This window comes from Crocodylus siamensis, chromosome 15 (assembly GCF_052110815.1).
Source record: "Crocodylus siamensis isolate JL-2025a chromosome 15, ASM5211081v1, whole genome shotgun sequence".
Lineage (NCBI taxonomy): Eukaryota > Metazoa > Chordata > Crocodylia > Crocodylidae > Crocodylus > Crocodylus siamensis.
In genome coordinates, this window is record NC_143409.1 from 34,685,227 (window position 1) to 34,700,557 (window position 15,331).

Sequence of the window (15,331 nt, forward strand, 5' to 3'; positions counted from 1 at the left end):
ATTTTGCAGACGTGTGCAGAAGCATGTTGTCTAACTCGGAGTGCTTTGGCTTTAGAGGTAATATAATAACTGACTTAAAATACTTATTTTAAAGTCTGTTGTAAACCTCTGTAGACTGTAAGGTGCGTTTCTCTTGGGGGGGAAAAAAGAGAGAGAAGTTTCATGCACCAAAGTTCAAAAAATCTGATATAGTTTTACTATCAGATACAGTTTTATTTAGTATTTTCTTTAAGTTAACTTTATTGTTAAAGGCAAGCTAAGTAACCTCTTTTACCTCTAAGTAAGCTACCCCTGCCCGATCTGCTGCTCTGCTTTCTGCTTCCTTCCCTGCATTCCCTCCCCCAACTGCTGCTTTGCTTTGTTTCTGCTTCTTTGCCATGTCTGCCACTGTGCTGTTTGCCTTCTCCCTGATCCGCTGCATGCCGCATACAGAGACTGTCCATGGCATTTGTGGCATGTGCGCTACAGGCTGGCCAACCATGTTCTACCATATTCAGCCACAACTCAGAGCAGTGCATCAGTGCAGTGAAAAAGGGGAGGATGCCACTGTGGGAGACAGAACTTGACTTGAACATTGCCTCACGAGTTGAGAAACATCAGCGATGGTAATCAGACATCAGACTTTCCACATGAATATAAAAAGAATACCAGTATAGTCAGTGGGAGTCTTTCCACGGATTGGTTTTTTTTTCTTCTTTCCCCCCACGCTTTGGATCACGCTTGTCCTGTTGTTCAGAGATCCTAGGTTTCTCTGGTCTTCTAAAACTCTTAAAATGAAAACATGTTTTGACTTATGAATTACTCTCTTTATCCATTTGGAAATTGCCTTGTTCCTTACCCCCAGGTTTTAGCAGCCTTTCATAATCTGAAGGGAATGGCTTTCTCTGGGCCATGCTATGCTGGTATTTGTGTCATTTGTTGGTATTACATAGCCTGTTACACCTGTTTTGGGACAAAATAATTTTCCATTTTTGTTATTAAATTGGACTCCGGACCTCCCAACTGTAAAAATGTCAGTCTCTGATCAGATGGCAGTTGCTTAATTACAAGCATGGCTCAATATTATGAGAGAGATGGATAGACAGTGAAAGGCAAGGTATTTTATTACTTGATAGCAATATTCATTTTAAAATCCTGTTAACCTAATCCGTTTTAATGTTTAGAGAACTTTATTTTCCCTAAAAAGAATTAAGGTAAAATAAAATATAAATCCTCTATCTTCTAATGCTTTCTCCTCTGATATGTATCAAATGGTCTCTATGCAGAATCACTTTTACTGTAATTTTCCAATTATACTACATTTAAACAATTCTTTTTCTTTTCTTTTGATTTTTTGCATTGAGATTTGAGGCTGCTTCCTAACAGTACATCATTTGTCCTGCAGATGAATACCAAGGCTCTAATTCTGTTTTAAATTTGACCACTTTCCATATGCATTCCATATAGCTAAGCTACTTGTGTTGTGTTGTGCCATTTCTGAGAGTGAAGCTTTGAAATTGTTCTCGGAAAACCCTCCGCTCTGGCTGCTCCATCCCCACTGTCATGACGGCGTACTGCCGCCTCCTGTCCAGAACGCTGTTGGGGGACTCTGGTTGTTTCAGACAACCAGCCAGAGTACGAATAAAGCGTTACAGACAGACAGACTAAGGCTTTTACAATATTAGAGTGGCCACATCCATTCTGAGTGGAAGGGTCATCCTTTAGATGAGAGAGTGCTAATATCAGCATTTGGAAGATACCTACTCCAAGTAGACACAGTGAGAGCGAGGCAGCGTTAATAAGTTTGGAGAGCAAAAGCAGTGGAGGTTTGGTGTAGGAGGTCCTGTGTTCATTTGATTAGAACAGAAAGTCTGGTAGCCAGCTGGGTTCTGAGATTCTTATTTGTAATGAGTCACTGCTTTTTTTTCCGTGTAGTTTGTTTTCTTTCCTTGCTAACGGTCTTTCTTTCCTCTCCCATCTGGGTGTGTTTTTTTACTGCAAAAAGTGGTTTTCTGGCAAAAAAGAACTATTTGGAAAGTCTGATTTTTGCCTAAATTGAAGCAAACAGAAAACAACAGAGTTTGCCTGCTTGTGTTAGAAGGTTCTCTCAGCTTCCACATGGAGCAGAGGTTGTATAGGGAAGGCTTTGTGGCGGGCAGATGGCCATTCGCTTGAAAAAAGGGGCAGCTCGTAATATCTATGTCATGTAGCAGAAGGCCTGATATTTTCCATATACTATTTGTTCTAATATAGATGCTTCTGGAAGCTCTTGGTTACCTAATTTCCATCAATAATCTGGCTTGCCTGAGCTGCATAGGTGACAGAGGCTCAGAGGAGTTGCCTCTTATGGAGCTTAGGGGGTTGCTCAATTTACCCTCCTAAAATTTGGAGTTTTGCATTTCAGAAGCCTGCAGGTAAAGTACCCATCGTTTATTAGTATCACAATGTTGTACGCTGGCCTGATAGCCAGTAACTTTCATACAGGTTGGCAAGAACAGCTGGAGAATGTCAGTGGGAAGAGGGAGGGTATAGAGTAGCACATAAGCATAAGGGTGCTTATACACATGATGCAGGCTTAATCCCCCAGGTTTTATTCTATGCTCCCTAAATTGAAACAGATATAGAATAAAACCCTGAGGACTAAACCATTTCAATTTTTCTATCACATTATGGCAAGGGGCCCAAACTTTTTGGCAGAGACTGCCCGCCTCTCCCATGGCCAGGGGGCAAGCCGCCAGCAGGCCGAGCAGCTCATGAACTGCAGGGGGCCCTAGTCCTTCCCTCTACAACAGCAGCGCTGTCTGGGGCTAGCCAGGCAGGCTGCTAGTGGGCCAGGGGCTATCCCAGGTCGCATGATGCAACTCCCCCACTAGCCCACCCAGACTCCCAGCACCTCATGTGCTACCCTTGCCACCTTCTGCCGCCATCAGCGCTGCCAGCTCCCCATAGTGCCCTTGGTGCCAGCCAGCTAGTTCCCAGACAGCACCAGGCATCCTGCTGGCTGTAGCAAGTTGCTAAAATCACAAGCGGCAAGGGGCCTGATCCTGCTTCTGGCAGAACCTGCCTGCCCTCCCCATGGCAGGGGGGTGAGCTGCCAGAGGGCTGAGCAGTCTTGAGCTGTTGGGGCCCCAGTTCTTCCTTCTGTGGTGGCAGTACCCCCTAGGGCTGCCCAGACAGGCTGCTAGCAGGCCAGGTGCTACCCCAGTTTCTCCCACTGTGGAGGAAGGACTGGGGTCCCATGCAGCTCAGGGGCTGCTCAGCCCAGTGGTAGCTCACCCCTTAGCCATGGGAGAGGTGGGCAAGCTCCACGAAGGAGAAAGGAGGAGAAAAAAAAAAAAAAAAAAAGCATTGGGCTCCTTGCCACTTATGCCTGCTGAAGGCAGAAGATGTGAGGGGCCGGATCCTTTTTTTTTTTGGTGGACCATGCCCGCCTCTCCTGCAGTGGGGTGGGAGAGCTGTTAGATTAACGGCTGCAATGTTACAAGCAGCAGCACTGCAAGCTAACCTACATGGGGTTGTAGTTTAGTTTGCAATGTTGCAAATTCATTTGAAAACCCTGAACCTCGTGCACATGTAATGTGTGATGCTATTAAGCCACACAAAGGAAATTTTTGTCACACGTACTTGGTGACAATCATTACGTGTACAACCACCCAATGAGAGCTTCCTGCTAGAACAGCTGTCCCTCCACTGTACAGTTGGGGCTTTGGGATTTTGGGTTGGCGATTTTGCATTTCTTTAGGCAGGAGGCTAGTGTTATCTGGCTTCTTAATGACTTTTTATTGTATAGGAAGTAATGGGCAGTTGGATAATGACTGTTGTCTTTCAGTAAATGTGCAGTGTTAGCCTTTGGTCCATTTGGCAACATGTTGTGCTCTTTGCCTACATTAATGAGAGGCATTATCTAAGGGAATGCCCAAATATTTCCTCTTCCTATGAAAAATTCTCTCAAGATGAACTTCTCCGATACAAAGAAATGTCTCTTTTGGGAAAAGAACTACTAAGACTGTTTACATGACCACTGTTGTGATTAGTGTTCTGATGATCAAGTAACCATGACAGCGGTACTAAGGTGATTTATGATGTCATAAGTACAAGGAGAAGTGTGTCCTGCTTTCCATGCTAAAAGGAATCAACCTCATCGACAAAACCTTATTCCTGTTACATTTTTATTTTGGTCTGAATGACTTAGGAGACTAGGATTTAAGGAATACTTTCAAGTCATTGTTTTGTTTCTTTCCCAAGTTGTAGCTGAGCAAAAGTTAGCAAGATGTATATGTCTCATTGGTGATCTCCATGGTGGTTTCAGACTGATCTTTATCTCAGTTCTTCAGCGCAACTGATTGCATGTTGAGGCCAAGGATAAATTAGTAAGGGATGGATTGATTTATCTCTTAGCCTGGGGAAGCCCTTTCAGGTCAAATCTGGGGATATTGACTGAGCAGAAGGTGGAAGCCTGCACTGCTGCTGTTGCTGTACCTCATTCTGGGGAAAGATTACTTCAATTTCTAGTTTTGCCAATCTGTCACTTCACCCCAATATTAAGTTAAATAAAATTTAGTGAGGCACTTTAACAAAGTATTCTTATAGTTGAGTTCTCGATTCGGGCATGAACAGCATCCACTTCTTGAACAAGCTTACATAACCTTTTGTGGATCCCATCCCTCCAGCACATGATGGATGCACTCTCTACCTAAGTAATCTGAGGTTTGTGTAATATTTTATATAGTGCTTAATCTGTTAAATGCATCTCCTTGGTTTGGGTCTTGTTCTCCAGTCATGGGAAATGGTGAAGAATCCAGACTGCTATACTAAGTGATCAATTATGTGTGTTTTAAATGTATTAAAGTGAAATTAGGAAAGAGTAGAGTAGGAAGGAGAGTAGCTCTACATGAGTAAAGCTGGTCTGAAGTGGTTTCACTGGCCCAAAGGCCCATATATATACACAAATGGTTGAGATTTTGATTGAAAACTCCAAAAAGCAAGACTTCATTCTGAGTCATGATTTGCTCTATAGATCACCACACGGTTATGAGGAGGCAAATATGTGGAATTCTGGCAAATAGGTGGCTTGACAGGGGAATGATACATAGAATGGGAGCGTGTTTTATTGTCTACCAGCAGGGATAAAGAGGGAGTCTTAAAGTGCTGATACCTTCAGGATAAGAATCCAAACTTCAGGCTTGTCAGCCAAAGCCCTACTGGGGGTTCATCCATTTCTATTAGTTGCAGAGTTCTGAGGTCCATCTCCCTGCCTATGAAGTACTGTTCCCAGAGTAAAACACTTTGAATGAAATCCTGACCCAATTAAAGTCATGGGAACTTTGTCATTAACTTTCATGGGGTCATGATTTGCCCCCATGTTTTTTGTCTGTGCATACTCTGTAACTTATTGACTTACTATAAATTGCACTTGGTGTTTCTTTCAACCTTCCGTATGTCTGATAAAATCCAGATCTTCCTGCGTGTGGACAGTGTGGAGAGTATATGTCCAGGTGTGGCAGGAGAACTAAGGGTTATGTGTTGTTTTGGAATGGTAGGTCACTCTTGGCTCCATAGGGTGGGCATTGGATTTTTTTTTTAGGGCTGTCCAGGCTCTCACACAAGGACACTCTTTTGAGTGTGAATTTATCCAGGTCTTTATTTAGCTGGCAACTTGCTTTGTGCACTGACCCCATAGAATCTTTAAGGATAATAAACCACCATACTACCTCTTTCCTTGGACATATGGTACAGTCCAGCTGGGTCCAAGAGAGCTTATGTGAAAAAATCATCATAATGAAGTACCTTCACAGAAGAAATTATTTGAAACAATAACCTAAGAGCCTTGGCATTACATATATTGAAAGAATATTAATACAGAGAGGTTTCGTGTTTAGACTGACATTCACTTAAAATTTCCAAATTTAAGTGATCTTGCCCCCATATTGATCAATTATTTGACTACCCTCAAAGCTATATTCCTTCAAACCAAGCAGGTTTTACTACCAGATGAGTCAAGGCTGATTAATATATGAAGTTTACTAATACTTTGCAGTAAGCTCTTGATTCTCTCTGCATCATTCTGCATCATGCAGGCTTATGTCACCAATTCCGTCAGTCACAAAGACGATTCTTTGTGACAGATTTTTTTTGTGCAGCTGCTTAAGAAGTGAGTCTGGAAAGTTTTGGAAGCAACATTTTTCTGCCGCCTTTGCACATCAGGTTTAAAGCAGACTGGGGTGGTGGGGGATAATGTTAGCTACCATATAGGTAAGATTTCAAACTGTGGCCCTAGGGCCAAATTTAGCCATGATTGATAAAAATAACCATCTCTTGTGAAGTGCCTGCATTCCACTTGTAACTGGCCCTATAAGTCTTGTCAGCTATTTTCTTCTGTTAATTGTGTGATCTACCTGAAGTTCTTAAAATGTTGTAGCTTCTCTTGTCCACTTGTACTTAAAGTTGACCTAGAAGTGATTCTTTCATATTTCTGAAATGCAGCCTGATATCACAATGTAAATAAATAGAACTTCGGTATCTCCCAAAAGAACTAATTTTATACCATACAGGTCTTGCTTGGCTTGGCTTCATCCCAGACCTGTACAGTTTTGAATTGGTTAGTTTTTCAAGTACCTTCATGGAGTAGTTGTCCTGTTTGGTGGTAAAAACATCTTTATACTTCACACAGGAAAGCAAGAGATGTTTTGTTTTATGATTAATAATAAATATCCTTTCTTCATATAAGGGTTACTTTCTGAAAATCTGTTTTTCATTGAGGGCTTCTTTTAACGAAGTCTTAACCTTGTAGTAATATCTTGCTGAGCAACAGCTGTTACAGTACATTTCCGAGAACTGCAACTCTTGTGTTTGTGTAGCAACAAACGTATGTATGTTGTTATACAATCAGTGGGGTGCAGCTTGTGTGTGTGTTCATAGTCAAAGTGTGACCTGACTAGTAAGAAGGCATATGAGGATCTGCTGTACTACATATTGCAGCACTAGCTACTCACAGCAGGGGCAGCAGCATGGGGGGGAAAGAGGATTCCTTTCAGGCTGTAGCCTTGAATCTGGGTCCTCAGCCTGGCCAGAATGGCTGCTCATGCCAGCCTGCTACCCTACATCTGGTCACCAGGCTCCACATGGCTGTCTTGAAGCCCCCAGCATGGCCTAGCCCTCCCCAGCTCAGTGGAACTGGAGTCAGCCTACATAAACCCCGACCTTGGAAGCAGAAGTGTCCAGGCAACAGGGCTCACTCAACCTGATCCTAGACTGCTTTGCTGTTCCCTTTGGCTCGTGCTCCAACTCTGCTCTCTGCTTGATCTTCAGCTCCTGACTCGGCTTGTTCCTAGACCCCCCTCTCAGACTGACCTCTTTGCTTCCTGCCCCGGCTGTGCCTGGATTCTGCTCACTTCTGACTCTGGGTGACACTTCAGTCCCCATGTGGCACTTGACTCGAGTTCCCACAACCCAGTATGACAGTTCTTTAGAGCTATTGCACCTCCTTTTGTGCAGGTGGAAATGGCACAGGGGAGAGCCTGGGCAAAGCCCAGTCATGCTGGGAACTTGGTTGTATAAGCTTTAGACCTTGTATTGTTTGCTCCCTTTTTATAAGCCCTGGTGAACCCAAGAGTCACAAAGTCTACTCTTAGTTTAGTACAATAAAATACTGTTTTTCACTCTGGGCAAAGTCAGAATTGAGCCAAAGATGAGGATTTAAGTGAAAAAATAAAATTTAGGTTTATTAAAGGCTAGCTTTAATTTTCTTGGCAATGAAGGATATACACTGAATGAAAATACAACTTGTTTATACTAGCTACTATTTAACTTGTACAACTTCTTTCTGATTTGTTATAATTTCTTAACAATTACCAAAGGCTGGGAAATCCCTTTAAAAGGTTGATTCGGTCATAAAACCATAACAATGTTTTCTTTTTGGAACTGTATGGAGAGCTGTCTGTAGAAATAGATTAGCTTGTACTTATTCAGGAACCAGATCCCATAAGATACACAATTTTCTGTTACCTATTGACTTTGTAAGAAAATTTCTTATAGCAAGGGTGCTTACTATATATCATTTGAGGCAAGACCATATTTGCTTTTAGATCCGAAGGGTTTTATGTGGTAAATGTGCTAGAGAGAGTTTCTAGTGGCTTGCTTAATGACATGGGGGGGGGGGGGAGAAAATTATTCAACTGCTGCTTATACTGTAAGGCCACCTTACTAGTCAGCAATAAATGTAAAGCAACAACAAAAAATAAAGTATCTTATGATTGCACATAAACATAGCAACATCATAACTTTCAGGAGCTGCCTGAGATGGGGTACACAGTGTACTGCATCTCCATAGTACCTTTGTTTTGACACTATTAAATAGAAATTGTGATGCTCAGAAAATTAAAATCCCTTCTGTGTTGTTTCCTAAGTGTCTATTTAGAGCACACTAGGCCTATGTGAGTTGAAGTATTTTTCAAACAAAGTTTGTTTGGGTTTTTTTGTTTTTTTGTTTTTGTTTTTTTACTTGTAGAAGATTTAATTGCAAATTGCACATAGAATAAAAAAATCTATTATCTGTACAAAAACAAGAATATATTTGCATTTCATCAGCTGTGACTCTGGTTCTGTTAGCTGCTACATGCTGGTTCAGAGGCCATGAGTCATTGTCACATACTGGTGTGATTGTTGCTTTTCTCAGCAACTGGATGGTACAAGCAACCTACAGTAAGCTGCTGAACACACAGTGCATCACTTTGCCTTAGAAGGAAGAAATCATGGAAAGGAAAGGAAGCAATCAAGCAAAAGAAACCAGACTTCCTACCCCTTCAGGAAGATTTTCTTAACAGAAAGTTTGCATTAATTTGATTTGAAGGAATAATAGCCGGTTATGATTAATTTGATATTATGCAATAATAATTAGCTGAGTGTAAAATAGGTGGCCATTGACCTTTAGGTAAAAGACTTTGTTTATTTCACTTACTAAAATATGCATGTGTTTTTATTTTATTAGTTGGATCCATAAATATGTCTCAATTGAGGAGAATGTGTGGACAAAATCCTTCCCCCCCTCCCCCACATCAATAAAATCAGGATTTCACACTGTTTCCATGGTAGTGCTTTCCAATTTTTTATAATTTACTTAGATAAAATGCATAATACTTTTTCAGTGAAAATTCAGCAGCAGGAATAATCCCTGTACAAGTACACCAAGAATATACTAGATATACTTTCAAATATGACAAATATCAGGATAGTATAATTCATTGTTTGGCTGAAAATGACTTTATTCAGAAATATAATTGGACTTATTTAGCAAATATAAGCTATTCTATTCTACTTTAAGTGGTTGGTATACGCACTGCAATATTCTGCACATCATATTTATATTTGAAATATTCCTTACCAATTGGGAGATCAGGAAAGTATTTATAAACATCAGCCAGATAAGAATGGCTTCCTTAAGCTAAGTACAGTGTTACCTTGAAAATGTGTTTAGTGCCCCTTAATCATGTTGGGATGCAGGGAGGAAAAATCCTGATGCTAAGTGAAAGGTGGTGCTTTGTATGGTTCGACAAGTTTTGTATAAATAAGATGTGTCATTGATTGTGATGATACAAAGAGTGTGTAACAATGCCATAAACTGTCATTGTGAGTTCTGGGTGGGTCCTTCTTGGTTGCCAGCTCAAGGCATAGAGGAGTTGGGAAGAACAGATACCTTCATCCTTGTAGTAGCATGTTTGGCAACAGTCTGGGAGTTGGATTAGGAGTTGCCTTTGGTGTCATTCCTCTTGTTGTGCTGGTCATCGTTGCTGTAGTTAAAAGGGATGCATTCTGGCATTTTTTTAGAAGGCTGATTGATGTATCCTCTCAAACAAAAGAGATAAAACAAGTTGATGATGATGATCATGATTTACAGAGCTCACAGCAGGAAGACCACTTTAGTTCAATACAGAAGAGAGAAAACGCAGATTCCCCATCAAGTACATTGTCAAGGCAAGGAAAATAGCAATATCATATGCATTAATGTAGCTGCTGATAAGATAAAGGAGGGTACAAATGCCAAGCACTAATATGCAAATGTTTGTTGCAAATATATGACTGTAAAGGTTATGCAGTATGGCCCTAGTCCAGCAGAACCTTTAAATATACTTTCAAGTTGAAGTATGGGGGTAATTCTTGTGCTTAAAGATATGCACATCCATGCAGTCCATGCTGGATTGAAATCTTTTGACACCTTGGCCAGGGACACGCATTGCACATAAATTGGTATAAGTAATCGTAAACTGGTTCATATCTGTAACGCAACAGAAATTCAGTGCACATAAACTACTTTCAAAATGGCCAAAACCAGTTTAAGATAAGCCTGGATGGTTGTAGTATCAGCTTTAACTGATTTAGGTTAAATCAGTTATTGTTCTGTCCCTGATTCCCTCTAGATTCAAATTTAACTGTCCCCCAGCATCCCAGGATGCTTTGCACCTCTCCCACAAGCTCCCCTCAAAGGGTGGGCAAGCTAGCCTTGGCCTAAACTGTCTGCTCCAGCTGAGCAGGGAGGTGTGCTCTAGTGCCCCCAGCTTCTGGCCTGGGCCACTGCAAGCAGGTGGCTGCATTTCCAAAATCAAAAGTGAATGTTTGTTTACTGCTTTTTAGTTCAATGTACGACGCTTAGGCTAACCTGCAGAAATTGAATCAGTTCACCCTTGGGCTTTGTCTGTCTGTACATAGCCGTCCTGGTCAAAAAGGTTTTACTTTACAATTGCTTTTCTGCTAAAACAAACAAACAAAAAAAACTTACTAAAATAATATTTTAAACCCCAACAAATACTGAAGAAAAGGAAATTGTAGAGATTTGAAGGATTAGAGTTGGTTACCAGAGCAGTTGCTTATTGGCACAGTTTGTGCCAGGCTAGGGCAGAGATGAATTGTAAGTGCCAATAGTATAGTACTTTTATAAGCATGCAGTGAATCTATCAACAAAGTAAGTTAGACCTTGTGGTTTTGTTTTATTTTTTTAGACAAATATATAATTGGGTGATTTTTGTTTGAGGGAAAAAGATGTTTGGTTTTCATCCTTTATAGCATAGTGAGATAAACAAACATATCCAAAATAATTCATTACTCTTATTTATTTATTTTGTTTTCTTCATAGATGGATGTCTTGTAGCCAGCCAATAAGTTCAACTACTGCTGCATGTCTAGCAGCACTTCTACATGATCACATGACTCTTGATATGGATGCAGTCCTGTCAGACTTTGTTCGATCCACAGGGGCAGAACCGGGCTTGGCAAGAGATCTGCTGGAAGGTAAGCATATCTCATAAACCTTCAACTTGTATTCCTCATATTTCTTGCTGTAAAGTTAAAGGTTTCACGTTTACAGGCCATTGAGGCCCACTGGAAAAAAGGCTCCACTGTTTCTTTAAGCTCAGCATGAGGAGGAGATGATGTAGTTAGCACTAGACTCTAGCTGACTTTGCTGCCAGGTAGCTCCTGGTACCCATTGGATAGGAGACTGGGTGGGCCTCAGCACTGTGCTAGAAGTGGAAATGATGAGTGGAAATCTACTGCCCACCCTTGGGATTGTACCCAGGTCCTTCCAGTCACCCACTGACCAAGCTTTGTGGCTTCCACTTTCATGCAGTGGTAAATAAAATATGAGAGAGATTTTAAAAGCTGCTTGTTTCGTCTGTTAAATCACTGTTTCCTTAACATTTGTGCCAAGGAGCCAAGAATTGTGACAGATTAATTGCACAAGTTTTCACCACTTTAGCTGTTTTCAGTAAAGGCTTTAGAAAAGCCTAGTATGGTGTTAGAGGCTGCATTCTAGATTACTATTAATCTTATCTAAAGTGAAAGAAAAGATCCCTATTCTGTCATTTTTGCTGTCTGAAGACTGCTCATCAGCTTTTTTTGCTCACTGTTTACAGAAGAGGTTTGAGTGCAGTGTGGAATCAAATGTCTGCATAAATCTGCTGGCCCCAAGCATAAATACTGTCTGGTAGCTGTTTAGCTGAACTTGGCGGCTCTGAGGTTTTTACTGCTCGGTTTGGGAACCTGTAACATCGTCCGTATTAGTTGTCAATAGAAAATCTCAGGGTACTTTAAATGGTTCCTTTGCTTATCTGAGGTTTCCACACTCTGAAATGGAAAACCATAATTTGGTAGTGCTGAAGTGATGTAGCTGAGATGGTCCAGGAAGTATGCAAGAGGCAAGGCTTTTTGTGGGTGATATCTTTTATTAGATCAATGGCAGAGTTGGCATAGACTTAGACAAGCTTTGGGGTACTGCACTACTCTTCCTCGGGTCTCTCTTCAGAGACTCTCAAAAATGAAAAACCATAATGAAATTTGAGTATACCAAGTTGGTTAAGTAGTGTGAAAAATAAGGATTGATTGTGAATGTGTCCCCTAGTAAAAACGCCTAGATAGTATGTATGTAAAAATGCCCAGATGCCAAGAGCATGAAGGCAACATTGGCAAATGTTTAGACATTCCATCTTGGATTGTCAGCATTTAGCAGCTGTTGAGCACCTAATATGTGTGTCAAAAATGTATGTTGGTGAATGCTATTCACAATAGCAGTTTTGGCTTTTATAGTATATAGGTTGATCAATATGTATTTTAAAGTTGTGGCTTGGCAATGATTTTTCTCCACTCCAGATATTTCAAGCGAAAGGGAATAAAATGCTATTAACTCTGGAGGTGTACACGCTCCAAAGTGTAATTTTACAATATTATGTACTTGTTCAGTTTCCCAAGACATGTTACATATAACCAGGTCTTTCAAATGTCTAAGTGCAAATGTTATTGATTTGCTGTATTCAGTAAAAGGCCTTTGTTTTGTCAGACTCGGTTGATAAACCTGCCCTTCTGGCCTGAAGTTTGTCATTTATTTCAGCCTTGGTCACTTGGGCTGCAGTTCTTCCAAGCTTGTGGAGTACAGTCCATCCTACTTGTAGAGAGTAAGGGTACCAGAACTGAGGTCTTGATGAAGAAATAAAGATCCTTTAATCTGTTAAAAATTAAGGGCTTTGTCCGGCATTAATATTACACAGCTTTCTGGGCATGTGGACTTTGGATTTCAGACTGAGTTGTTGAGGAACACAACTGACTAAACTATGTAGGAAGAATTAAACACTGAAGGTAACTGTGTAGGTGATATGACCCTTTAAAAAAAAAATCTTCCTGCTGTATTTAAGCCTTTATAATCCTACTTAGTGGAGGAATTCACAGAAACATAGGTCTTCTATAATTGATATACAAATGCCCCATTTTTCAGTTGTTTGTTTGTTTGTTTGTTTGTTTGTTTTTCCCATGAAGGTACAAATTTTCCTACAAGCTGAAGTGAGGGTCTGGGAATCCAGATTCCTGGATTCTAGAAATGGGTTTCATTTACTGTATTTTCCATGGGGCTGGGGCTGGGGGCTGCGAGGTGAGGGGGTGCACAGGAGCCAGCGCTGGTGGGGCCCAGAGTGGGGTGGCTCCCCCCCTCTCCCTGCTGGGGGCAGCCCAGCCAGGTGCGCCCTGGGCTCCTGCCACCTTGCTTTGGGCCCTGCCGGCACTGGCCCTGGGGCACTGCCTGGCTGTCACTGGCTCCCAACCCCCCTGTCCAGCCCTGGGGGCAGCATGGGGGTGCCTGGGGGCAGCACAAAGTAGCGTGGACTGGGCCTGGGGCGTGGGAGGTGACACAGAACTTGCATTCCATGCCTGAGGGTTGGGGCAGCAATGGCCTGGCTTGTCCCCCAACAGGAGGCTCTGGTGGGTGCTGCCACCCTGGGGGGAAGGCTGTGCCGGGAGCAGAGCCACAGTCGCTTTTCTGCTCCAGAAGCTCCTGTGGCCACAAAGAGCCCAGGGGCCATGGGAAGCTCCTTGCCAGCCTCAGGGGCAGCGTGGGTTGCCTTCCAAGGCTGCTGGTGGTGGCATGACCTTGCAGGGTCCTGGCCCAGGGCATGAGAAGCTCAGGGAGGCCACAAGAGCTTTTGGAGCGAAGAAACAGCTGTGGGTGTGCTCTGGCTTCTGGCACAGCCTCCTGGCTGTTCTGGGGCCAGGGGGCGAGCTGCTGCCAGGCTTCTGGCCCCTCGTGGGTGGGGAGGGGCGGGCTTTCCCTTGGGGTGGCAGAACCCACCGAGAGCACCCATGGGAGGGGCAGCCAGGCCATTGCCATCCAAAGCCTGAGGTACAGGATGCAACTTCGCACCTCATCTCTTGGCTTCCCACGTCCTGGGCCATATGCTACCTTCAGCGGCCTCAGGTGGCCCCCTGAACTGCCTCCAGGGCTGGCCAGGCGCTTCCCCACGGCCCCTGGCCTCCTGGAAGCTGCAGGAGCTTCTGAAGCACAAAAGCAGCTGCAGCTCTGCTCTAGCTCCTGGTGCAGCCTCCTCACTTGCCCTGGGGCCAGGGCCCGCGCTGCCGCTGGGCCCATACAAGGTGGCGGGGGGCTGGGTCTTCCCCCTGGGGTGGGGGCAACCCCTGGGCTGCCCGTGGTGGGGGGCAGGGAGGAAGGCAGCCAGGCCTTTGGCGCCCCAAGCCTCTGGCATGCGATGCAAGTTCCACACCACCTCCCTGGGCTTTTCGTGTCCTGGGCCATGTCCCCACCCACTCATGCCACCACCACCAGCTCCAGTTGCCCCCTGCACTGCCCTTCGAGCCTGACAGGCCCTTCCCCAGCAGCCTCTGACCTCCTGGCAGCAGAAGGAGCCACCAGAGTGCACATACAGCTGTGAGGTTTCAGGCAGCAAGGGTCTGGCTGGCTTCCCCCTGGCAACCCTTCTTGCAAGGGGGCAGGCAGGGGATGGGGCCTGGCAGGGGTCCCCCCATGGTCCCCTTCCCTCCCCCGCCCCCTACTTACCAGCTCGAAATAGTGTTGAAACAGCGAAACTGTTTTGATGAAACAAAATGGAACAGTGCTTTCAAAACAAAACTAAACTTGAAATGAGACACTGTCCCCCTGAAATGTCAAAGCAGACATCGAAGCTGAATGGTGCAGTTTCCCACAGCCCTAACATCTATCAGCTGTTTGTGGCTGTAAAGGCAAGACTTTGGGGTGTAAACCGCCCCCCCCCCCCAAAAAAAAAAAAAAAGGATGCTGTCACAGATTGAGTCAGGTTTCCTAAACATTGTTACCGAAATTAGCTCATTTTTCATTGTCGCAGTGATCATGTTAGCATGGAGGAATTTCAGGCAATTGTAGTTTGCCCCTTGGTAGTGGGGTGTTTTTAACATTGTAGTGTGTGGTAACAATATGCAAATCTGCAAAGTCAGACAAGGTGAGGTTATGATCTAGGGCTGAAGCATAAGGGAAAAGGCACTTTAATGAAAAAGCTTACCTTGGGTAATCAGACCCTGCCTTTCAGAGGTGTCCTAGACAGAAATGCCT

At 43.3% G+C, this 15,331-nt stretch overlaps 1 protein-coding gene across 2 annotated transcripts in view; it reads left to right on the forward strand.

The window, feature by feature from the left end:
* OTUD7A (OTU deubiquitinase 7A) overlaps window positions 1–15,331 on the forward strand; it is a 305,631-nt gene that overhangs the window by 144,271 nt on the left and 146,029 nt on the right. For both annotated transcript variants that reach the window (XM_090028797.1, XM_090028798.1), the window contains one exon: window positions 11,105–11,259. In XM_090028797.1, coding sequence (XP_089884923.1) covers window positions 11,109–11,259 — 151 coding nt within the window. In that variant the 5' untranslated portion in view covers window positions 11,105–11,108. The remainder of the gene's footprint in view (window positions 1–11,104; window positions 11,260–15,331) is intronic.